The sequence below is a fragment of the Amyelois transitella genome, chromosome 31 (assembly GCF_032362555.1).
Source record: "Amyelois transitella isolate CPQ chromosome 31, ilAmyTran1.1, whole genome shotgun sequence".
Classification (NCBI taxonomy): domain Eukaryota; kingdom Metazoa; phylum Arthropoda; class Insecta; order Lepidoptera; family Pyralidae; genus Amyelois; species Amyelois transitella.
Genome location: NC_083534.1, coordinates 880571 through 906617, shown reverse-complemented (window position 1 = coordinate 906617; position 26047 = coordinate 880571). Strand labels below are relative to the sequence as shown.

At 39.9% G+C, this 26047-nt stretch overlaps 2 protein-coding genes across 2 annotated transcripts in view; one reads left to right on the top strand and one right to left on the bottom strand.

Annotated features, from left to right (window-relative positions):
* Positions 1-26047, bottom strand: part of LOC106142939 (1-phosphatidylinositol 4,5-bisphosphate phosphodiesterase epsilon-1-like) — a 76564-nt gene that overhangs the window by 26280 nt on the left and 24237 nt on the right. The window contains exons 7-20 of the mRNA XM_060953228.1: positions 25554-25755; positions 24700-24832; positions 23314-23440; positions 22599-22802; positions 21553-21706; positions 20622-20732; positions 20290-20405; positions 18635-18739; positions 16545-16667; positions 15026-15162; positions 14530-14628; positions 14126-14238; positions 12871-12998; positions 11971-12115 (exon numbers count right to left, since the gene is read on the bottom strand). Of these exons, the coding sequence (XP_060809211.1) occupies positions 11971-12115; positions 12871-12998; positions 14126-14238; positions 14530-14628; positions 15026-15162; positions 16545-16667; positions 18635-18739; positions 20290-20405; positions 20622-20732; positions 21553-21706; positions 22599-22802; positions 23314-23440; positions 24700-24832; positions 25554-25755 (1897 nt within the window). The remainder of the gene's footprint in view (positions 1-11970; positions 12116-12870; positions 12999-14125; positions 14239-14529; positions 14629-15025; positions 15163-16544; positions 16668-18634; positions 18740-20289; positions 20406-20621; positions 20733-21552; positions 21707-22598; positions 22803-23313; positions 23441-24699; positions 24833-25553; positions 25756-26047) is intronic.
* LOC106142954 (cleavage stimulation factor subunit 1) lies at positions 369-11155 on the top strand. Its single transcript, XM_060953184.1, has 11 exons — positions 369-526; positions 1224-1310; positions 2189-2292; positions 2764-2918; positions 3636-3727; positions 4231-4369; positions 5088-5248; positions 5510-5660; positions 7309-7402; positions 9559-9709; positions 10570-11155. The coding sequence occupies exons 1-11, from the start codon at positions 450-452 to the stop codon at positions 10658-10660; spliced, it is 1302 nt and encodes a 433-aa protein (XP_060809167.1). The 5' UTR covers positions 369-449; the 3' UTR covers positions 10661-11155.

Genomic DNA, 26047 nt, shown 5'->3' with positions numbered 1-26047 from the left:
GGCCGATACCTTACTAGTTATGATTCACCGCATTATATGCACCGCAGACCTCACGTCGCTTGCCATTGTATCGCGTCTTACGTGAATCGCTAATTTGCTTGTTTTGTGTTTGAGAACTTTCTATCCCTGCTTCTTGTGTTTCGTTTGGACTATCTTTCTTTTCTCTGTGCTCCTTCTGTATTTCTATAAACTGTACGTGTGTCCATTAAAGTGTATTTGCGTGGATATAGACGTTTTTATTCCGGAATACCCACAGACCACTGCAAATATTATTGTGACATATCGATTAAACATAGATTCGATTACGTCGACGACGTTTCACTTCCCTAAAACCTAAATTTTAAAAATATAAACGTCATTTCGTGTAGTGTCAACATAACCTCAAAGCGTCGTATTCGCTGCCGGTAAATTGTCTATATTTACGCAATTTTCTTGCAATTTAATTAAAAATGAAGGAAACAAGCACTGATGTGGACACCAGGAATGTTGTAAAGAATAGAGAGTTGCTGTATCGAATGATAATCAGGTAAAAATATCTTTGTTTTTGTTATCAACAAATATGGTTAACATTTGACTATGTTATTGGTTTCTTCCATGAAATACATAAACTACAGCATGTTTTCAAAATGCGGATACGAAACACTTCCATAATTCGCTTAACACAGTATTTTATTACACATATAACAATAGATTATTAAAAAAAAAATTAAGCGGTTATGTTGTATTGTTTTTGCAAATATGTATCAGAAATACTCCTTTTTGTATTTATATTAAAGCTCTCATATCGTCATCTTGTTTATTAAGGAGTGAGGAATAATTAGAATATGCAGAGATCGTGGCAAGTGGAAAGAGGTAGTCTCTGCCTACACCTCCGGGAAAGAAGCGTGATTTTATGTATGTATGTATGTATGAGGAATAATTTATGGTATAATTTATTAAAACACCTGCTGCCTTGTGGTTCCCGGCACCAATAAAAAAAAAAGAATAGGACCACTCCATCTCGCTCCCATGGATGTCTTAAAAGACGAATAAGGGATAGGCTTATAAATTTGGGATTCTTCTTTTAGGCAACCTGTCACTATTTGAATCTCAATTCTATCATTAGGCCAAAAAGCTGAACGTGGCGAAGACTGATAGTCTTATCAAGACTGTTGGCTCTGTCTACCCGGCAAGGCATAATGACGTCATTTAATTTATGCATGTCAATGTTTTTTTGTTCACAGCCAACTTTATTACGACGGATATCAGCCTATAGCTGCAACTCTATCCGCAGCGGTGCACGCCGACCCCCCGTGCCCACCAAGTGATAGGTTAGATTTGTTTTTAATCAATTAATTCATATAATCACTGCATCTTTTTTTAAGGTGATGGGTTCGCAACCTGTCGATTCTCACAATCACAATTCTATCGTTGAGACAAACAGCTGAATGTGGCCTCTCAGTTGTTTCAAGTATGTCGGCTGTGTCTACCCCCTAGGAGATTTAGACGTGACTATATGTATGTATATTCTATCTTTGAGGCAAACAGCTGAATGTGGCATATCAGTATTTTCAAGACTGTTGCCTCTGTCTACCACATAAGGGATATAGATGTGATTATATGTATGTATGTATTCATGTTTAATGTAACTAGTCAGTTCTGTTACATACATACATACATAAAATCACGCCTCTTTCCCGGAGTGGTAGGCAGAGACTACCTCTTTCCACTTGCCACGTTCTCTGCATACTTCCTTCGCTTCATCCACATTCATAACTCTCTTCATGCAAGCTCGGCGGTTTCGGGTACTTTTGACCTGACCCTTTACCAGTTACATTTATCTGTTACCTAACTGATAACTATGTGGGTGCTTGAAGTGGTTAGGTCTGGGTTAAATTGCATTATGCAGAAAAGCACAGGTTGACATCCCACCTTGGCCCTGTAGCAACGACTATTTTCGAAGTTAGAATAGAATATGAGTAGAATAGATTTATTTTAAAAAATTGGATACAAGGTCTCACTTATTGACGTCGCATCACTTAAATCTAATTGTAACTACTGCCGCTTCCGAAGCGCGTGTGTAGAAGAAGCGGCGGAACAAACTACACTGCAGCAGTTTCACCGGACGACGTCAATTTGCAAATATACATATAAAAACGTATAGCGGGTGCATCCAAAATTTGTTTTTTAAACAATACAAAATTTTCAGGCTTTTAAATCTCATGGTGGTGGGCCTCCAGCACGAGCCGGACCGCAAGGATCGGCTGGCGGCGTCAAGTGGAGCTGAGCATTTGCTTGGCACTACTGGATTGGGTGAGGAGATATTTTTTTGTTTGTTTGTTTGTTTGTATGTAATATCTTTATTGTATAGAAATTTACACATACATACATACCTACATATGATCATGTCTATATCCCTTGCGGGGTAGACAGAGCCAACAATTTCGAAAAGACTGATAGGCCAAGTTTAGCTGTTTGGCTTAATGATAGAATTGAGATTCAAACAGTGGCAGGTTGCTAGCCCATCGCCATAAAAGAAGAATCCCAAGTTTGTAAGCCTATCCCTTAGTCGCCTCTTACGACATCTATAGGAAAGAGATGGAGTGGTCCTATTCTCTTTTGGTACTGGTGCCGGGAACCACACGGCATCATTTTTAATCTAATAAAGTGATTTAATATCTCATGTTCAATTTCATAAAACCCTTGTCACATTCAGATCTTGAATCGTTTAAAATTGAACTCAGGACGTGACCATAATGTATGTATGTATGTATGCACATTCAGATCTCGAATTCGAAATGGACGCGTCTTCGTTGGCCCCCGAGCCGGCCACTTACGAGACGGCGTACGTGACGTCACACAAGATGGCGTGCCGCGCGGGCGCATTCAGCGCGTGCGGGCAACTCGTCGCTACGGGCAGTGTGGACGCTAGTATTAAGGTAATATATACTAATAATATTATAAAGCTGAAGAGTTTTGTTTGTTTGTTTGAACGCGCTTATCTCAGGAACTACTGGTTCGAATTGAAAAATTAAGATTTTAAAATTTAAGAATTGTTTTAAGAATTAAAAATAAATTGAAGATTGAAGGAATCTATATAAAGCTGAAGAGTTTGTTTGTTTGAAAGCGTTAATCTCAGGAACAAGTGGTACGAATTGAAAAATGATTTTTGTGTTGAATAGACCATTTATAGTGGAAGGCTTTATTAGGCTATATAACATCACGCTGCAACTATAAGGAGCAAAGAAATAATGGAAAATGTGAATAAAACGGGAAAGATAATTCATCCTTGAGGGCGTAAATGATGCCCAAAATAACTGTTCCGCGCGGACGAAGTCGCGGGCACAGCTAGTATATATATATATACGTCTACATCCCTTACGGAGTTGACAGAGCCAGGAGACATGAAAAGAGTGTAAGGCAACATTCAGGTGTTTGGATTAATTATAGAATTGAGATTCAAATAGTGACAGGTTGCTAGCCCATCGCCTAAAGAAGAATCCCGAGTTTGTAAGCCTGTCCCTTAGTCGCCTTTTACGACATCCATGGGAAAGAGATGGAGTGGTCCTATTCTTCTTTTCATTAGTGCCGGGAACCACACGGCACGGCATATACATGTGCATAAGATTAAAGTAACCTATTTTTTTATTTTAAAGATTCTGGACGTGGAAAGGATGCTGGCCAAGTCGGCACCCGAGGAGGTGGATCCTGGGCGGGAGCAACAAGGTCACCCCGTCATCAGGACGCTGTGAGTTGTCAGCCATTTAACCAACTTGACGGCCTCTGATGATGAGAAAAGAACTGTCTCTGATTGGTCTGGGTCTTGGATGTTTAACTATATGAGACGGCCTCTGTGGCGCAGCGGTAGTGCGCTTGTCTGTGACACAGGAGGTCCCGGGTTCGAATCCCGGTAATGGCATGATGAGAAAAGAACTGTCTCTGATTGGCCTGGGTCTTGGATGATTATCTTTATAACACAAGTCTCGAACTTACTTCGAGGCTAACTCGATTTGTGTAATTTGTCCCGTATATATTTATTACATACATATGGTCACGTCTATATCCCTTGCGGGGTAGACAGAGCCAACAGTCTTGAAAAGACTGAATGGCCACGTTCAGCTATTTGGCTTAATGATAGAATTGAGATTGAAATAGTGACAGGTGCCGGGAACCACACGGCACAAATATATATATGTATGTACCTACAAAATATCTATTTTTTTATAATTTTTCACATCATCGTTTTCGTAGATACGACCACACAGACGAGATAACAGGTCTGGATTTCCACCCGAGGGAGCAGATTCTAGTCTCGGCGTCGCGCGACTGTTGCATAAAACTGTTTGATATCACAAAAGCGTCCGCCAAGAAGGCCTACAAGTCTATAACTGTGAGTTTGCGTTGATTTTTGTGGGTTTCTTTACAGGTGCCGTGTGGTTCCCGGCACCAATACAAAAAAAGAATAGGACCACTCCATTTCTTTCCCATGGATGTCGTAAAAGGCGACTAAGGGATGGGCTTACATACTTGTGATTCTTTTTTTAGGCGATGGGCTAGCAACCTGTCAATATTTGGATCTCAATTCTATCATTAAGCATAGCAGCTGAATGTGGCCATTCAGTCTTTTCGGGACTATTGGGTCTGTCTACCCCGTAAGGGATATAGACGTGACTATATGTATGTATGTATTCTTTACAGTAAGAGATGAGAACGGGAACCAATATAATATGCCTCCGCTATCTGTTCGTATGTATGTCATCTCGGGCTGTATCACATGAACCAAGCAATGCAAAAGCATAGCAAGAAAGCTGAACATCTATAGTAATATTATAAAGCTGAAGTTTGTTTGTTTGTTTGAACGCGCTAATCTCAGGAAGTACTGGGTCGAATTAAAAAATTCTTTTTGCGTTGAATAGACCATTTATCGAGGGAGGCTTTAGGCTATATAACATCACGCTGCAACTATAAGGAGCGAAGAAATAATGGAAAATGTGAGAAAAAAAAACGAGGAAAATTATTCATATTTGAGGGCATCAATGATGCCCAAAATAACTATTCCACGCGGACGAAGTCGCGGACATATATATAGTTTTTTGTTCTTTAAACAGGACGCGGAACAAGTTTTGGCTGTGGCATTCCACCCGCTCGGAGATCACATCATAGCGGCTAGCACCCATCCCGTGATCCGCCTTTACGACGTCACCACAAGCCAGTGTTTCGTGTGTCCCGTGCCGTCGCATCATCACACTAAACAAGTCAACTCTATCAAGTGAGTTATGTGTGTAATTATAAATGTGTACGTGAGTTTGTTTGTTTGTTTGTTACCGCTTAACGGGTTATATTATTATACTGAATTATATCTTATATATCTTATTGATATATCGCCTTTAGCGATTAGTCGCCTTTTACGATACCCACGAGCAAGATATGTACCGGTTCCATATCAAAAGTGTCTGTAACCACACACGGCGCAAATTGAATTTCCATTCATCAATTATTTAATTTTTTTTTTATCTATATTTTTTGTCAGGTTCTCCCCGAACGGCAAATATTTCGCCAGCGGCAGCGCGGACGGCTCGGTGAAACTGTGGGACACTGTCTCGAACAGATGTTTCAACACGTTCGTGAACGCCCACGACGGTGCCGAAGTGTGTTCCGTGGCGTTCACCAGGAACAGCAAGGTATTTCCTAAAACTACAGTATCAGCTTGTTTTTGGGGAAAAAGGTAGGTTAAGCAATTACACAAGTGTCCATTAAAGGGATGGGTGACCGTAGATTTCCTAAAAGTAAAGTGTCAGCTTGTTTTTGGGAAAAAAGGTAGGTTAAGCAATTACTCAAATGTCCATTAAACGGATGGGTGACCGTAGATTTCCTAAAAGTAAAGTATAAGATTGTTTTTGGGGAAGAAAGACAGGTTAAGCATTTACACAAGTGTCCACTAATGAGATGGGTGACCATAAATTTCCCCAAACTACAGTCTCAACTTGTTTTTGGCGAAAAAGGTAGGTTAAGCATTTACTCAAGTGTCCAGAAATGGGATGGGTGACCAAACTGTGGGACACTGTCTCGAACAGATGTTTCAACACGTTCGTGAACGCCCACGACGGAGCCGAAGTGTGTTCCGTGGCGTTCACCAGGAACAGCAAGGTATTTACTAAAACTACAGTCTCAGTTTGTTTTTGGGGAAAAAGGTAGGTTAAGCAATTACTCAAGTGTCCATTAAAGGGATGGGTGACCGTAGATTTTTTAAAACTACAGTCTCAGCTTGTTTTTGGGGAAAAAGGTAGGTTAAGCAATTACTCAAGTGTCCATTAAAGGGATGGGTGACCGTAGATTTCCTAAAAGTACAGTCTCAGCTAGTTTTTGGGGAAAAAGGCAGGTTAAGCAATTACACAAGTGTCCATTAAAGGGATGGGTGACCGTAGATTTCCTAAAAGTAAAGTGTCAGCTTGTTTTTGGGGAAAAAGGCAGGTTAAGCAAGCAATTACTCAAGTGTCCATTAAAGGGATGGGTGACCGTAGATTATCTAAAAGTAAAGTATCAGCTTGTTCTTGGGGAAAAAGGCAGGTTAAGCAATTACACATGTGTCCATTAAAGGGATGGGTGACCGTAGATTTCCTAAAAGTGAAGTAGCAGCTTGTTTTTGGGGAAAAAGGTAAGTTAAGCAATTACACAAGTGTCCATTAAAGGGATGGGTGACCGTAGATTTCCTAAAAGTGAAGTATCAGCTTGTTTTTGGGGAAAAAGGCAGGTAAAGCAATTACTCAAATGTCCATTAAACGGATGGGTGGAAAAAGGTAGGTTAAGCATTTATACAAGAGTCCATTAATGGGATGGGTGACCGTAGATTTCCCCAAACTACAGTCTCAGCTTGTTTTTGGAGAAAATGGTAGGTTAAGCAATTACTCAAGTGTCCAGTAATGTGATGGGTGACCATACATTTCCCCAAACTACATTATCAGCTTGTTTTTGGGGAAAAAGGGAGGTTAAGCATTTACACCAGTGTCTAGTTATGGGATGGGTGACCATAAATTTCCCCAAACTACAGTATCATCTTGTTTTTGGGGAAAAAGGTAGGTTAAGTAATTACACAAGTGTCCAGTAATGAGATGGGTGACCATAAATTTCCCCAAACTACAGTCTCAGCTTGTTTTTGGGGAAAAAGGTGGGTTAAGCATTAACATAAGTGTCCGGTAATGGGATGGGTGGTCACCCATTTATGAATCTATATTGCGGAGTTACCTAAACGGTTAAGTTGATTAGGACCATGCCAATTAAACAGGTGTCATTTTATAAATATATGGAAAATTGTATGTTTGTTTGTTCCAGTACCTCCTAACGTCCGGTCTCGATTCGTCCATCAAACTTTGGGAGCTTGCGAGCAGCAGATGTCTCATACAGTACACAGGCGCCGGTACAGCTGGTAAGTAGCGACATCTATACTACGCATTAGCAAATCGTTTACTTATTAGTTCAAATATTTGAACATAGATGGCGCTGCCAATATATAATACTTTTATATATCGAGTCGAGGCGGGTACAGTCTTTAGTTATTTGAAACTAGATGTGCCCGCGACTTCGTCCGCGTCAAATAGTTATTTAGGGCATCATTGAAGCCATCATAGTTCCTGAGATTAGCGCGTTCAAACAAACAAACAAACTCTTCAGCTTTATAATACTCGTATTAGTATAGATTAAAATTTTTAAAGGCACAAGTTTTCCGTGTGGTTTCCGGCACCAATAGAAAAAAGAATAGGACCCCCCCTCATCGTTTTCCTATGAATGTCGTAAAAGGCGACTAAGTGAAAGGCCAATAAACTTGGAATTATACTACAAGGCGATGGGCTAGCAAACTGTCACTATTTGAATCACAATAACATTTTTTTTGCCATATAGCTGAAGGCCTATCAGTCTTACCAAGACTGCTGGCCCTGTCTACCTCGCAAGGGATATAGACGTGACTGTATGTATGTTACGCTTGTAGCTGCCTGAGCAGGTTTCCTCACGATATACGTATATACTATATATACATTCAGTCAGAAAAGTATCGGGAATGGATTATTTATTTATGGTTCCAAATTCAAATTTTTGTTTTTTTGTTGTTGTTAGATTGGCACAACTGTTTTCCATTTTGGCGCGGAGTTTGAGTTGCATCTGTTGTTTACATTAAATACAGTGCTATTTTTAGTTATATCATATCTAGTGTGTATTGCTAATTTCATAATGGATAAAAACATCGAACAAAGAGTTTGTCTTAAATTTTGCATTGCCAATGGAATATCGTGTTCGGAGTCACTGAAAATGTTACAGAAGGCTTACGGTGAATCGACTTTATCAAAAACTCGTGCTTATGAGTGGTACAAAGCGTTCAAAAGCGGTCGAGATGTGATGGAAGATTTGCCTCGCTCTGGTAGGCCATCAACGTCTGCAACTGAAGTTAACATCGCAAAAGTGAAGGAAATAGTGACTGAAAATCCTCATTCAACTTTGAGAGAGATAGCCACCGAACTTTCTGTATCTCACGAGTCGATCCGTACCATTTTAACTAATAATTTGGGTATGAAACATGTTGCCGCTCGGCTAGTCCCAAAAGACCTGAATTTTTTTCAAAAACTCAATCGCATGAGAGTCGCTGAGGACATGCTAGAACGAGTCAATTCCGACCCAACATTCATGAAACGCATTGTTACTGGTGACGAGACGTGGGTTTACGAGTTTGACATGCAAACTAGTCAACAAGCTTCGGAGTGGCGCCTTCCAACTGAACCGAAACCGGAAAAACCACGCCAAAGTCGTTCAAAAGTCAAAGTCATGTTGACTGTTTTCTTTGACTATCGCGGTGTTGTGCACTCGGAATTCTTGCCGGAAGGTCAAACGGTAAATAAGGAATATTATTTGAGTGTTATGCGGCGTTTAAGAGAGCAAATCCGACGAAAAAGGCCAGATTTGTGGAAAGAAAATTCTTGGATTTTGCACCATGATAATGCACCTTCGCACAAGGCCATCATTGTGAACGAATTTTTAACCAAACACTCAACAAATACCATCGAGCAACCACCATATTCACCAGATATGGCTCCAGCCGACTTTTTTCTTTTTCCTAAACTCAAATTACCACTTCGTGGCACCCGTTTTCAATCGGTAGAAGACATAAAAGAGAATTCGCGGCGAGAACTGACCTCAATTCCGGAAACAGCGTTTAAAAAATGTTTTGATGATTGGATTATTCGTTGGCGTAAGTGTATCGTTTCTAAAGGAGCATATTTTGAAGGTGATAAAATAAATTTGGATGAATAACAAACAGTTTGTGTATTATTGATCTTTTCCTGCTACTTTCTTGACAGAGTAGTATATTTATGTACCAAACCAAAACCAAAATTGTAAAGGGTCAGGTCAAAAGTACCCGAAACCGCCGAGCTTGCATGAAGAGAGTTATGAATGTGGCTGAAGCGAAGGAAATATGCAGAGATCGTGGCAATTGGAAAGAGGTAGTCTCTGCCTACCCCTCCGGGAACGAGGCGTGGTTTTATGTATGTATGTATGTATGTATGAACCAGAATGCTTTGTTTTTGTCTACAGGCAAGCAAGAACACATAGCCCAAGCGGTTTTCAATCACACGGAGGACTATGTGATGTTCCCTGATGAAGCCACCACCTCCCTGTGCACCTGGCATTCGAGGAGTGCCAGCCGGTGCCAGCTCATGTCCCTGGGTCACAACGGAGCTGTGAGGTGGGTTGAGAAACTGTAGTTCCACATTCTACATTTTGACGGCCTCTGTGGCGCAGCGGTAGTGCGCTTGTCTGTGACACCGGGGGTCCCGGGTTCGAATCCCGGCCAGGGCATGATGAGAAAAGATTTTTTTCTGATTGGCCTGGGTCTTGGATGTTTATCTTTATAAGTATTTATTATAAAATATAGTATCGTTGAGTTAGTATCTCGTAACACAAGTCTCGAACTTACTTCGAGGCTAACTCAATCTGTGTAATTTGTCCCGTATATATTTATTTATTTATTCATGTTTTTTTTTCAATGTAGACAATGTGCATTCGTCCACGATTTGGATTTAAGAGATCTATGTTTATTTGTGAATTGATGTACGGGGAAAATGCTGCAGTGCAATTTGTTCCGCCGCTTCTTCTACACGTGCGCTTTGGAAGCGGTAGTAGTTATGATTAGATTTAAGTGATGATTTTCAAAATTGGACACAAGGTATTATTATTACTTATTAACGTCACATCACTTAAATCTAATTATAACTACTACCGCTTCCAAAGCGCATGTGTAAAAGAAGCGGCGGAACAAACTGTCACTATTTGAATCTCAATTCTATCATTAAGCCAAACAGCTGAACGTGGCCTTTCAGTCTTTTGATGACCGTTGGCTCTGTCTACCCCGCAATGTACGAGATATAGACGTGACCATATGTACTATTAAGAGCGAAGAAATAATGGAAAATGTTAAAAAAAAACGGGGAAAATTATTCATCCTTGAGGGCTTCAATGATGCCCAAAATAACTATATACCACGCGGACGAAGTCGCGGGCACAGCTAGTTGGGTAATAAAAATACTTGATTTTTTATCGTTTCAGATTCATAGTACACTCTGGGACTGCGCCGGCGTTTCTAACATGCAGTGACGATTACAGAGCTAGGTTTTGGTATAGGAGGAATACTCATTAGTATTTAATGTGATTTTATAACTACCCTCATTTTTTTTCTTTTTCATACTAATGTAATTATTTCGTGAAATTTTGGTTTTTAATATGCCGTGTGGTTCTCAGCACTTTAGAATGGGACTCCATATTTTTATATGGATGTCGTAAAGGTTGACTCAGGGAATGGCTAATAAACTTGGGATTCTTATCTTATAGGCGATGGGCTAGCAACCTGTCACTATTTGAATATCAATTCCATCATCAAACCATACAGGTGAACGTGGCCGTTCATTCTTTTCAAGACTGTTGGCTCTGTCTATCCTACAAGGAATGTAGATGTGATATTTTAGTTTGGAATGATGGACACTTTTCGGTATGTTTGGAACAGTGACAATGTATTCGCAGTTTTGACAAAAAAGTCAGAAAAAAAATTGTATGTAACTAAAAAGTTGTATCTATTGATTTTAAAAGAAAGTTTAAATTTTCAAAGTAATTGTTAAGATTGTATTTTAGGATACGATTAGGCTAATTAAATAAAAATTTTCAAAATTATTTACTGTCGTTTCATTTCGGTATTTTATATAACCTCATCTCGACATGTATACAACGCCACAAGAACTAAAAAGATATAAAACGTGAAAGTCAATTTTTATCAGATAGATAATAATAAATATATATACGGGACAAATTACACAGATTAAGTTAGCCTCGAAGTAAGTTCAAGACTTGTGTTACGAGATACCAACTCAATGATACTATATTTTATACCGCTTCTTCTGCACTGACGCGTTCCATTCTAACCCGTTCAAATTGGTCATAAATAACTTTTGTAAAAAGAGTACCGTTTCTCGATATCCTCCTTTTTTGAAATCGGTTAAATTTCCAAAACCTCCACATTACATTAAGGACAAAACAACAAACACTTTCTTGAAAACCGAATCAAATTCGGTACAGCGAAACGCGAGATAATCGAGGACAAACATACATACACACAAACAGGTCAAAAACTGACAACCACCCTTTTTTTGGAGGCGATTATCCATCTAATATATTTAAACGAGCAATTCTTGTATATATATAATCAGAATCTCGGAAACGGCTCCAACGATTTTCATGAAAGTTACAGATTAGGGGCTTTTCGGCTCAAGGAATCGATTTATCAAGGTCCTAGGTTCGAGAAAAGCTCGGTTTCCAAGATATATAAACATTTTAAAAACCGCGTTTTAAGAAACTATATCAGCGCCATCTCTGGTAGATCGAGCAAAGCTCGGTCAACCGGGTACTAATAAATAAAGTCTTACTTACGGTAACTTTTTAAATACTATAACCACTAACCTGACTGTACAACTCGACCGACGACTCGCCCTTCAACTGGTGCCCAGTCAGATAAGTGTTGTGACTGCTTGCGATGTAATACTGACTGAGCGGACCGCCCATATCCTTGGACAACGATGTTTCGTCTTCCACCAGTTTGGACTTGCTAGAAAAAGGGGTTTCTGTTAGATTCTGGTGCGCAAGTAACTGTCTTCCTCCTTGCTTTAGTCCCTGTTGCATCCTCGCCTCTCTGATGATTCATTGTTACAAAATCCAAGGGAATTCTACCTATTTATCTGTAAATACATTTCGACTAAAAAGTTTCATAATTCAAAGTTTTGGATACACACGCATCAGCTTAATAAGCTGCTAGTGTGTTATAAAATAAAATAAATAAATAAATAAGTTCCTGGCTTTAGTCCCGGTTGCATCCTCAAGACTCTTGAGAAGAGCCCGAGGTGTGCCTTTGACCATGGACCCTGGATTGGGTGAGTCAGGTTTGTACACGAAGCGTCTCCTATCTGACTTCCGCAACCTTAGTTAACCTTGAGTTAGCTTCGAAGTAAATTAGAGACTTGTGTTACGAGATACTAACTTAACGATAGTATATAATAAATACTCAATAATTAACATCCAACACTCAGGCCAATTAGAAAACGTTCTTTTCTCATCATGCCCTGGTCAAAATTCGAACCCGGGACCTCCGGTGTCACAGACAAGCGCATTACCGCTGCGCCACAGAGGCCGTCTAGAAGTATACAAATACATACTCTAGTTAAAAATATACATACATAAATCACGCCTCTTTCCCGGAGGGGTGGGCAGAGACCACATCTTTCCACTTGCCACGATCCCTGCACACTTTCGCTTCCTCCACATTCATAACTCTTTTCAAGCAAACAAATTCAAAAATAAACATACTTGTTATAGTAATTAGCTCGCCTTTGCTCCGGCACAAACGCGTAATTGTCCTTATCCATGAGAAATCTGACGAAGCCCTCAAATGACATGCAGTTCTCAACGCGAAGAGCGGGATCCGGTTCGTGCCTCTGGGGACAAGAGGTTTAGTAGAATAGAATAGATTTATTTTCAAAATTGGATACAAGGTATCACTTATTGACGTCACATCACTTAAATCTAATTATAACTACTACCGCTTCTAAAGCGCATGTGTAGAAGAAGCGGCGGTACAAACAACACTGCTAAAGTCTGCGTAGTCCTGTATAAATTCAAACCTGTATCCGTGGACGTAGAAAATAGGCAGACGTAGTGTGGCTTGAAAAAAAAAAGTTAAACATCGTAATGGCGGCATTGTACAAAAAAAGTTAAACATCGTAATGGCGGCATTGTACAAAAAAAGTGAAACATCGTAATGGCGGCATTGTACAAAAAAAGTTAAACATCGTAATGGCGGCATTGTACGCTTGTGTGGTTGACAGAAAATTTGATAATCTACGACACATCTTTGACGTAATAGATTAACATAACAAACATAAACATATATAATCACGCCTATATCCCTTGCGGGGTAGACAGAGCCAACAGTCGTGAAAAGACTGATAGGACACGTTCAGCTGTTTGGCTTAATGATAGAATTGAGATTCAAATAGTGACGGGTTGCTAGTCCATCGTCTAAAAGGAGAATCCCAAGTTTGTAAGCCTATCCCTTAGTCGCCTTTTACGACATCCATAGGAACGAGACGGAGTGGACCTATACTTTTTTTTTTATTAGTGCCTGGAACCACACGGCAATAGATTAACCGCTCACATTATGCAAATTTCAATTGAATTAAATGAACAAATCGAATTAAAATCTAATTAGGCATACTTATATTTAAACAATAACAATAACGAAACTTTATGCTTGGACAAAGTTTTATTCTTATTTTCCTTAATGCGTACATACCTATATATAAATCTATACTAATATTATAAAGAGAGTTTGTTTGTTTGTTTAAAGGCCTCAAGGATGAATAAATAGCCTCTAGGTCTATTCAACAAAAAAATAATTTTTCAATTCTAACCAGTAGTTCCTGAGATTGCGCTAATCTTATTATTATTCATCCTTGAGGGCTCTAATGATGCACAAAATAACTATTCCACGCGGACGGGCACAGCTAGTTTCAAATAAATCTTTCATTCATTCATTCATTCGTTCGCACGGTAGGTCTTATACCTGTATGATATCCTTCAACTGAGCTTCAGTCTTCGGTTCTTTCTGTCTCGTCTCGCAGAATTTACCAAGGGTCGGTAATGTTAAGACTTGTCCGCCCACGTCTTGACATGCACCTGAAATAATCTTTATGTGTAAAACATATAGACAATGCCGTGTGGTTCCCGGCACCAATACAAAAAAGAATAGGACCACTCCATCTCTTTCCCGTGGATGTCGTAAAAGGCGACTAAGGGATAGGCTTACATACTTGGGATTCTTTTTTAAGGAGATAGGCTAGCAACCTGTCACTATTTGATTCTCAATTCTATCATTAAGCCAAATAGCTGAACGTGGCCTTTCAGTCTTTTCAAGGCTGTTGGCTCTGTCTACCCCGCAAGGGATATAGACGTGATCATATGTATTACCTGGTAAAGCAGCGGCTGCCAATAAATCGAATGCTTTCTTCCTGTTTTGTTTGTCTATCGGTGGCTCCAGGTCTAAGGAACCATTTCTCGTCAGTAGGCCTGTTGGCAAAAAAAAAAAGATTACTTAACAATTTTTGCAAAAAGAGAACCAACTCCAATCGATAACCTCCTTTTTTAAAGGTTATATGTCTTAACCCTTCTCTTAAGTGTAACAAACACTTTCCTAAAAACTACATCAAAATCGGTGCAGCGAAACGCGAGATAATCGCGGACAAACATACGTACAGGTCGAACTGAGAACCATTTTTTATTTCAGGCGGTTAAAAAAAATTATTTTGTGAAACACATATTTTTCGGATATTCCGGTAATACCTTTTACCAAATACCGAACTGTTTTACCGACAATTTTCCAAGTATTCACTTTTCTTTAGGCGCTCAATAGATGTCGCTACTTAAAACAGTTCACATCGGTATCTCAACAGATGTCGCTACTCACCGCTTGGTCTAAACCCTGCTCTTGGTCTGAACAGTTCCGGGGAACTCCTACTCCTCTCCGCGCCCAGGAGTGGTGTCCGGTTCCTCGGTACAGCCAACTGCTCAAAAACGTCTCGTAGTTCAGAACGCATGACTAGGCTGGAAAAATTTGATACATAATAGGGTATTTTGAAGTTCTCTGTAAGACCCAATGGTTGACTGGTAGATAATGCTTCTAGCATTAAGGCCGCCAATTGTGCTATACATTTGTATCTTGTGCAATGAAGTTTAAATAAATAAATTTTGAAAATTAGTTTCCACATTTGTGCCGTGTGGTTCCCGGGTGCCGTGTGGTTCCCGGCACCAATACAAAAAAGAATAGGACCACTCCATCTCTTTCCCATGGATGTCGTAAAAAGTGACTAAGGGATAGGCTTACAAATTTGCGATTCTTTTTTTAAGGCGATGGGCTAGCAATCTGTCACTATTCGAATCTCAATTCTATCTTAAAGCCAAATAGCTGAACGTGGCCTATCAGTCCGCTCAAGACTGTTGGCTCTGTCTACCCCGCAAGGGATATAGACGTGATTATGTGTATGTGTGTAGTTTCCACATTGTTGGGTATTATTTTGAAACGTCACAACATTCCTGAAGTTTGTTCGTTGACAAATCACACGGCTAACGTACCGTGTTGTTTGAGACTAGAATACATACATACATACATATAATCACGTCTATATCCCTTGCGGGGTAGACAGAGCCAACAGTCCTGAGCGGACTGATAGGCCACGTTCAGCTATTTGGCTTTAAGATAGAATTGAGATTCGAATAGTGACAAGTTGCTAGCCTATCGCCTAAAAAAAGAATCTCAAGTTTGTAAGCCCATCCCTTAGTCGCCCTTTACGACATCCATGGGAAAGAGATGGAGTGGTCCTATTCTTTTTTGTATTGGTGCCGGGAACCACACGGCATTAGAACCACACGAGACTAGAATAACTTGAAAATAAACTAAATATATCACACGAAAAGGACATATACTTATATAAAAAATACGGTGGAATTGAGAACTACCTTGAAAAGTCGATCAATATAACTACTCGTACATCAACCAATAGATGGCGCTAATGCATTTTTTCAGCATCGTATTTTGCCAATAGATGGCGTTAATCCAGTTATATCTTTGCGGTCGCAACATACATACAGTCACGTCTATATACCTTGCGGGGTAGACAGAGCCAACAGTCTTGAAAAGACTGATAGGCCACGTTATTTGGCTTTAAGATAGAATTGAGATTCAAATAGTGACAGGTTACTAGCCCATCGCCTAAAAGAAGAATCCCAAGTTTATAAGCTTATCCCTTAGTCGCCTTTCACGACATCCGTGGCAAAGAGACGGAGTGTACCTATCCTTTTTGTCTAATGGTGCCGGGAACCACACGGCACGGTACAGATACACATTTAATTTTACCTAGCCTCACAAAACTCACGGCACTTTTTAATTATTTATTACCTAAAACTAGTTATATATTAATTTATTTTACCTAAAACTCCTGAACAACGTGACAAAATCCATGAAGTCCAGTTGGGTTTCGTAACCGACGGAGCCAGTCCTCAAATGCTTCAGGTTCTCCCAAAATCGTTCACTTGTCTCCAGTCTTCTCAAACTGAAAGAGAATTAAACTTTATGAGTCGTTTAACATGACATGGTATATTCTTAATATAAACACATCTAGAAGATGATGTAGTTACAGGAATAGAAAAGGGTATGTTGAGATGGTTCGGTCATGTGGAGAGGATGAATGAAAGCAGGTTGACTAAGCAGATATACAAGGAGAGTGTGGAGGGAAAGGTCGGAGTGGGAAGACGTAGACGAACGTACCTTGATCAAATTAAGGACGTCCTGGTAAAGGGTCAGGTCAAAAGTACCCGAAACCGCCGAGCTTGCATGGAGAGAGTTATGAATGTGGATGAAGCGAAGAAAATATGCAGAGATCGTGGCAAGTGGAAAGAGGTAGTCTCTGCCTACCCCTCCGGGAAAGAGGCGTGATTTTATGTATGTATGTATAAACACATCTATACTAATATTATAAAGCTGAAGAGTTTGTTTGTTTATTTGTTTGAACGCGCTAATCTCAGTAACTACTGGTTCGAATTGAAAAACTATTTTTGCGTTGAATAGACCATTTATCGAACAAGGATTTAGGATAAAAAACATCACGCTGCAACTATAAGGAGCAAAGAAATAATGGAATATGTGAAAAAACGCCCCATTAATCATTAACTCGACTTGAATCACTCCCCAATACTTAGGTACCTACATTATGTCCGTATTTATTATTATACAGAATTTAAAAATACGCACACACAAGGGTGACCCTTCAGATCTTTTGAAGGCCATTGAACCGCCCAAAACCGGATTATTCCGGTTCATCGGGTGTAACTAACGGGGTGGAATTTTCAGCTTCACTTGTAGGTCAAGGCCATCTTGTATTCGACAAAAAAAATTGGGCGGGCTCCCAGCGTTGTTCTTTTTTTAAATAATTAATATATAAAGTAAAAAAAAATATATATAGTGATAATTTTTTTTTATTTTAAATGCTAATGCAACATTGACAGATGTACATACATATATGTGAGAGTGGTTTTTTTTTTCATTTAAAGCTAATGAATAATGCAACATTGATAGACAACGCATTGCCGCAGAAAAAGCAAGGGTGGTGATTTCAAAAATTCTCCCGAGTGAATATTTATAACTAGCTATGCCCGCAACTTCGTCCGCGTGAAATAGTTATTTTAGGCATCATTGAAGCCCTCAAAGATGAATAAATTTCCCCGTTTTTTTCCACATTTTCCATTATTTCTTTGCACCTTATAGTTTAAACAAACAAACAAACGCGTCATTTCCTTCGCTATGATTAACGTTAATAGACGTTATGTCGCCACAAGTTAAAGAAAATATACGGAAAATTAACTCTAGGTTAAAGTTTTTATATTATGAAAAAGATGTGTTGCATCACCTTGGCTGTTCAACCTATTATTAGGCAGTGTTGTTTAACAGACATTAAAGAAGGTGATTGAGCTCGAGTTACTTCTACAAATGTCCTCTTATCTGTCTGCCCTGGTATAACTAAAATGCCATTATCTGCCAAATCCTTGTTTTAAGTAAAACGTCAAAAATGCGGTAAAAATTTAAACCGATGCCATTCATCAATGAGAACGCCTATTTATGACTTAAAGGTACCAAACCAACCGTATAATACAGATCGAAAGAGATTTTATTTCTTATTCTATTGGTAAAGTGTCGTGTGGTTTCCGGCACCAATACAAAAAAGAATAGGACCACTCCATCTCTTTCCCATGGATGTCGTAAAAGCCGACTAAGGAGTAGGCTTATAAACTTGGGATTCTGCTTTTAGGCGATGGGCTAGCAACCTGTCACTATTTGAATCTCAATCCTATCTTAAAGCCAAATGGCTGAACGTGGCCTATCAGTCTTTACAAGACTGTAGGCTCTGTCTACCCCGCAAGGGATATAGACGTGATTGTATGTATGTCTATTGGTAAAAAAGGTGAAAATCCTGGTGTCAGTTAACGGCATTTTAGTTATACCACGTCAGAGAGGGAGACTCACCTACTCCTGTTGGGGGATCCTGACATGATGGTGGTGGCTGCAGCGGTGAGGCTGCTGTGTCTCGGAGCACAGGGGTGGTGGTGGCTCATCGTGGCCGAGTAGGAGCTGGAATTGAGACAAATCATTTTAAAACCTACATACAAAAGATTTGCATGTACGTTTTGAACCGTGTGGTTCCCGGCACCAATACTTACAAAAAAGAATAGGACTACTCCATCTCTTTCCCATGGATGTCGTAAAAGGCGACTAAGGGGTAGGCTTATAAACTTGGGATTCTTCTTTTAGGCGATGGCCTAGCAACCTGTCACTATATGAATCTCAATTCTAACATTCAGCCAAACAGCTGAACGTGGCCTTTCAGTCTTTTCGGGATTATTGGCTCTGTCTACCCCGTAAGGGATATAGACATGACTATATGTATGTTGGTGTTGGCTCACTGTGGCCGAGTAGGAGCTGGAATTAAGACAAATCATAGTATACATACATACAAAAGATTTGTATGTACGTTTTTTAGGCGATGGTCTAGCACATCACATATATCACATATAATCACGTCTATATCCCTTGCGGGGTAGACAAAGCCAACAGTCTTGAAAAGACTTAATAGGTAACGTTCAGCTATTTGGGTTAATGATAGTATTTATATATATATAGTCTAGCAACCTGTCACTATATGAATCTCAATTCTATCATTCAGCCAAACAGCTGAACGTGGCCATTCAGTCTTTACGGGACTATTGGCTCTGTCTACCCCGTAAGGGATATAGACGTGACTATATGTATGTTGGTGGTGGCTCATTGTGGCCGAGTAGGAGCTGGAATAAAGACAAATCATAGTACCTACCTACATACAAAAGATATACAAAATTTCAATTAAAAGTGTTCATTTCATGATACAACGAGTTTATTATTTTGTATTTATTTACATACATACGGTCACGTCTATATCCCTTGCGGGGTAGACAGAGCCAACAGTCTTGTAAAGACTGAATGGCCACGTTTAGCTTAATAATATAATTGAGATTCAAATAGTGACAGGTCGCCTGCCCATCGCCTAAAAAAGAATCCCAAGTTTGTAAGCCTATTCCTTAGTCGCCTCTTGCGACATCCATGGGAAAGGAGATCGAGGGTCCCATTCTTGGTGCCGGGAGCCACACGGCAAACTAGAAAGAAACATACAATCACAATTCACGTTTATTATATAACTAGCTGTGCCCGCGACTTCGGCCGCGTAGATCCGCATCATTAAAGCCCTCAAGTATGAATAATTTTCCCCGTTTTTTTCAAATATTCCATTATTTCTTTTCTCCTTATAGTTGCAGCGTGATGTTATATAGCCTAAAGCCTTCCTCGATAAATGGTCTATTCAACACAAAAAGAATTTTTCAATTCGAACCAGTAGTTCTTGAGATTAGCGCGTTCTAACAAACAAACTCTTCAGCTTTATAATATTAGTATATAACCTATACATACATACATATAACCACACCTCTTTCCCGGAGGGGTAGGCAGAGACTACCTCTTTCCACTTGCCACGATCTCTGCATACTTCCTTCGCTTCATCCACATTCATAACTCTCTTCATGCAAGCTCGGCGGTTTCGGGTACTTTTGACCTGACCCTTTACCAGGACGTCCTTAATTATTTTACATTACCTATGTCTGGGAGAAAGGCCGAGCACGACCTCGTCTTCACTCCTGGTGCCAGAAGTGTGGGTGGATCCGTAACTCTTCGGAGAACTGGCCTTCAGTTCAGAAGTGGACTTGTTTTTCTGAAACAATTCATACATACAAAATGGACACCGTAAAAACGTATAATCCCGGAGGATCCTGGTCGCAGATGGACCATGGACTCTTCCTGAGAAGAATAAGCAACCGGGTCTAACGCCAGGTTATTGTTTGAACATTACGTTGAATATTCAGGTTACCTCAACATGTTTTCCCTCATCGTAATTTTAAATTCATAAATGTCTTAAATATGTAGGTACCTTAAATTTTATTCCTGTACTCTTTATAGAATCTGTGTGGTCTGAATACGCTCCCTTCACCGGCGTTGAGTGTGATGAACTGCCGCATGTCGATTCTCTGCCTCCAAATACCTGTAACAATAACGTACCCGCAGTTATTTTCCATAAGAATAATCATAACTAGCTGTGTATGTGTGTACGCAGAAAATATAAGGTACTTTTCATTACCTTTTCAACTTGTTGAAGTAAGTTTAAAATTGACGCCTTACCTAGTATTCAAATGTCAGTGTCACTACACTATTTTGTCATTGTCGATGTTACTTCCGCTTTATAAAATGATTGCTTGATTGAACATCCATCTTGTTTGTAACACATAGTGCTCTCTCTCAATAAATAACTTATATTTTTGTTATCCGTTTTAATTACTATAGGTTATGGGCCCAGAAAGCTCTGATAAGTTTTATAGTTTGAGAAAAAGTTCGGTTGTTGTGTTTTACAAAAATTTTCATAAAAATAGTGTAGTGACACTGACATTTGAATACTAGATAAAGCGCCAATTTTAAACTTACTTCAACACAACTATAGGTTTATAACGTAACACAAGCGATGCCGGGGCATGTGTTGAATTTTCAAATATTTTGGATACTCTTTTGGTTATTAAGCCGCTACATTTATCACACTTATACAAATGAAACTTTTAAGTCACGACACGAGTCTTTGTTTGTTTATGTTTATTTTTTTTTATTACGTACGCAGATTGACCTGCACTAGCACCTAGGTCATAACTGAAAATCAGCGTATTGCTCTACAGCAATAAATTCGTTGAGTTGTGACCTTTTTGTATTGCTGCAACTCACACCCTAATTAATGTGTATTTCATATGAAATTGTAAATTGTGTGTAGCAAATCAAATAAATGAATTATCTATCTATCTATTTACCTCACAACTTACCCGTATAGCATCAGATACCAATGGCTCGCAACAGCATCCGTCTTCATAATACAATGCTGTGTATTTGTTCTTCAACCAAGCGAGGCTTCTGTCAGCCAACTTGTTCTGACTCATCAGCGCCCTGATGACGGAGTGGAGCCCTACGGCCCATACCCTGGAACAAAGGAACACCGATTTATATCTGTGGCGCAGCGGTAGTGTGCTTGTCTGTGCCACCGGAGGTCCCGGGTTCGAATCCCAAGGGCAGATGAGAAACGAACTTACTGTGAATAGAATAGATTTATTTTCAAAATTGGATACAAGGTATCACTTATTGACGTCACATAACTTTAATCTAATTACAACTACTACCGCTTCCAAAGCGCATGTGTAGAAGAAGCGGCGGAACAAACTACACTGCAGCATTTATCTCTATATATCTGATTGGCCTGGGTCTTGGATGTTTATCTATATAAGTATTTATTATAAAATATAGTATCGTTGAGTTAGTATCTCGTAACACAAGTTTCGAACTTACATCGAGGCTAACTCAATCAGTGTAATTTGTCCCGTATATATTTATTTATATGTAAACTATCTGTCCCTAAAAATTTTGTTTTGCCTTATAAATAATCTTAAGTAATTTCTTGTTAAAATAAAATGTTGAGGATGGACAACCCTTATCACTGAGGGGTATGAGAAATAGGTGTTGGCCGATTGTCAGACCTACTCAATATGCTCACAAAAATTTCATGAGAATCGGTCAAGCCATTTCGGAGGAATACGAGAACAAACAGCTGAACGTGGCCTATCGGTCTTTTCGGGACTTCTGGCCCTGTCTGCCCCGCAAGGGATATAGACGTGACCATATGTATGTATTAAAAGACTGATAGGCCACGTTAAGATTTAAATAGTGACAGGTTGCTGACCCATTGCCTACAAGAAGAATCTCAAGTTTTAAAGCCTAACCCTTAGTCGCATTTAACGACATCCACGTTTAAGAGCTGGAGTAGTCCTATTCATTTTTCAATTGGTGCCGGGAACCACACGGCACCGACAACACTCACCTATAACTGTAGCTTGGTAACACAAAATGCACAGTCCTGTTATCGCTGAGCGTTTTGCCATAGACTATAGATATGATGTGAGGCCCGTGTGCGCAGGAGTCGAGGCCGTGACGCTTTGCGCTGTTCGTCAACTCCGCGAGGTCGCGTGGGTCGAGGAGACGACTGCCGATTCTCATATCTTTAACGCATTGGAGGTCGATGAAACTGGGGAAAAAATTTATATTTATATATATATATATATATAGAGTCACGTCTTCATCCCTTGCGGGGTAGACAGGGCCGACGGTTTTGAAAAAGACTGAAAGGCAACAAATATGTTCCTCCGGGGAAGTGATTGTATGTACATACATACATACATATGGTCACGTCTATATCCCTTGCAGGGTAGACAGGGCCAATAGTCTTGAAAATACTGATAGGCCACGTTCAGCTATTTGGCTTAGTGATAGAATTGAGATTCAAATAGTGACAGGTTGCTAGCCCATCGCCTGAAAAAGAATCCCAAGTTTATAAGCCTATCCCTTAGTCGCCTTTTACGACATTCATGGTAAAGAGATAGAGTGGTCCTATTCTTTTTATTAATATATATAAATATAGATATATTCCTTTTTAAATAAATCGGGGTATTAGTTAGTTATACCTTGAAGACTTTCTATTTATGTTTCCTTTTCATCTTTGTGACAATATAAATAAAAAAGGCACTGACAAAACTCACCCTTCTTCCCCCACCACGCCAGCTTCGTGTTCGTGAAGATTGGAGGTGTACTTCAAGGGTATCACCTCCTCAGGGTTATATGAGAGGGCGATTTCAGGTTGCTGCATATTCTCCGACGGCATATCACCTGGAGACAGAGAAGAGTTAGAAGATCTATCATGACCAGGGATCGGAATAGGTAGATTGAATTGGGGTCAATGAACTGAAACGTATATATTAATATGGAGATGCCTCCGTCCGGGATTGCAGGATTTGTAAATTATTTAGATTTTTTCCCGGTATTTTTACAAGTGGGATGAAGAATATTAGTGGTAGCTGTTTTCCAACGACTTCGTTCACGTAAATTGTAGTCCTATGTTACCCGCAGACAATGTAGTTTACTGTATGTGTAAGTTCTGGAATGGGATCCCGGAAAAGAGGCTCATCCATGTTATGCTTTCTATGGTAATTCATGATGCAAGTACAATCTACCTATTCCGATCTCTGATCATGACATGTGGTCAAAACAGAATAGAATAGAATAGATTTATTTTCAAAATTGGACACAAGGTATCACTTTTTGCCGTCACATCACTTAAATCTAATTATAACTACTACCGCTTCCAAAGCGCATGTGTAGAAGACGCGGCAGAACAACACTGCAGCATTTTCATCGGACGTCAATATACAAATAAAGATCTATTAAATCTAAATCACGGACGAATGCACATTGTCTACATTAAAAAACATGAATGAATGTAGAAATAGTTATATCAATACGAATATTTCGTCAAATAAATAAAGATAAAGATAAAATATGTACACACTGTACAAATTATGTCAACACCATGTCAAAAATGCACAAGCATTATGTCAAGCTCGGGCCACACATGTTTATCATTAATATAATCCTCCGTGCTGTAATAGGCATTCCTACAAAGCTCATCTTTAATGTACTGATCTTCTTTACCAGATATGCGAAGAAAAATTCAAGAGAAAAGTGGCCCAATGATCGTTTTAAGATTTTGACATCGTGAGGAAACCTGCACATTCAGGTAACTGGATGTGTAACCATGATCGATTCAATACGGGTTAGGTTCCCCTGCAAAGGTTGCGGAGGTCAGACGGGAGTCGCTTCGTGTGAAAACCTGACTCACCCAATCCAGGATCCATGGTCAAAGGCATGCCCCGGGCTTCTATCCAATATGGTGAGGCTGCAACCGTTTGTGACAGAGTAGGTTCCGAGTTCGAATCCCAGTCAGGGTAGATGACACACGAACTTTTTCTGATAGGTCTGGGTTTTGTATAAGTAATAGTTTTTAAATCCGAGGCCAGATAAAATGTCGGGAAGCGGTCACAGGTCTTCGAAGCATAATGCCGGAAGGTCAAAGTCCAAAGATTACGAACCCAAATGTCCATCAGGTCTATGCGCAGTCCTGCACCACGAGAGCAGACCGCAGGCTCTCTCCAGTCTCAACTGGACCAGAGTCGCTCCCCACTCAATCTCCCCCACTATACACGCTGTGCCGTGATGCATTATCTGTGGACAATATGATGTACATACATACATACATAAAATCACGCCTCTTTCCCGGAGGGGTGGGCAGAGACTACCACTTTCCACTTGTCACGATCTCTGCATACTTCTTTCGCTTCATCCACAGTCATAACTCTCTTCATGCAAGCTTTTTGACCTGACCCTGACCCTTTACCAGGACGTCCTTAATTTGATCAAGGTACGTTCGTCTAGATCTTCCCACCCCGACCTTTCCCTCCACACTCTCCTTGTATATCTGTTCAGTCAACCTGCTGATATGATGTCTTCATTAAAGATTGTTTCAAAGAACCAATAAAGAGAATTAACTCCTTATCTTGACGTGTGGTTTTCGGCATTTTAAAATAGAACCACTCCATATATTTCCCACGGACGTCGTAAAAGGCGATTAAAGGATAGTCTTATGAACTTGGCTATCAACCTGTCACTTTTTGAAGCCTTTACCCTTGCGGAGTAGACAAGAGACTGATAGGCCACGTTCAGCTGTATGGCTTAAAGATAGAATTGAGATTCAAATTGTGACAGGTTGCTAGCCCATCGCCTAAAGGAAGAGTCCCAAGTTTATATGCCTATCCCTTAGACACCTTTCACGACATCCATGGGAACGAGATGGAGAGGTCCTATTCTGTTTTTTTTATTGGTACCGGTAACCAAACGGCACTTTATTGATACCGGGAACCACACGGAACGGCAGATATATAAATACCTGTAAAATATGTCTGTCTATCCGTTCCCCGTTTTGAGGGGCTAACGGGAACATTGTGACTCCGTGGTCGTGGGGTAACGGCTGGACGGGACAGTACCCCCCACCTTCCAGCTCGTACAGGGCTTCGTTCTCGAAGTCACAGCCGCTGGTCTTCTGGGTGGGGTGGGCGAAGACCGGCTCCTCGCACGCGGGCAATGCTGTTCTGTGGAGAACGCCATTATTTGAGGACTGGACCAGGGGGTTAAGGAACTTGACTCGACTTGACAGAGCCTCAGACTCTTTATCTTTCGAGGTTCCCCCCTTTATTTGATTAAGGAACTTTGTTATCAAAAATTTCAAATTTCAAAATTTTTATTCATTACTATAGGATACTATATATCGCTTAATAATTGTCAAAACGTATGGTTTAACAACATTGGTCGACGTCAAATAAATTACTTAAAAACTAAGTTTACTGCCGCTTCCAAGGCGTCAGTGCAGAAGAAGCGGTAACA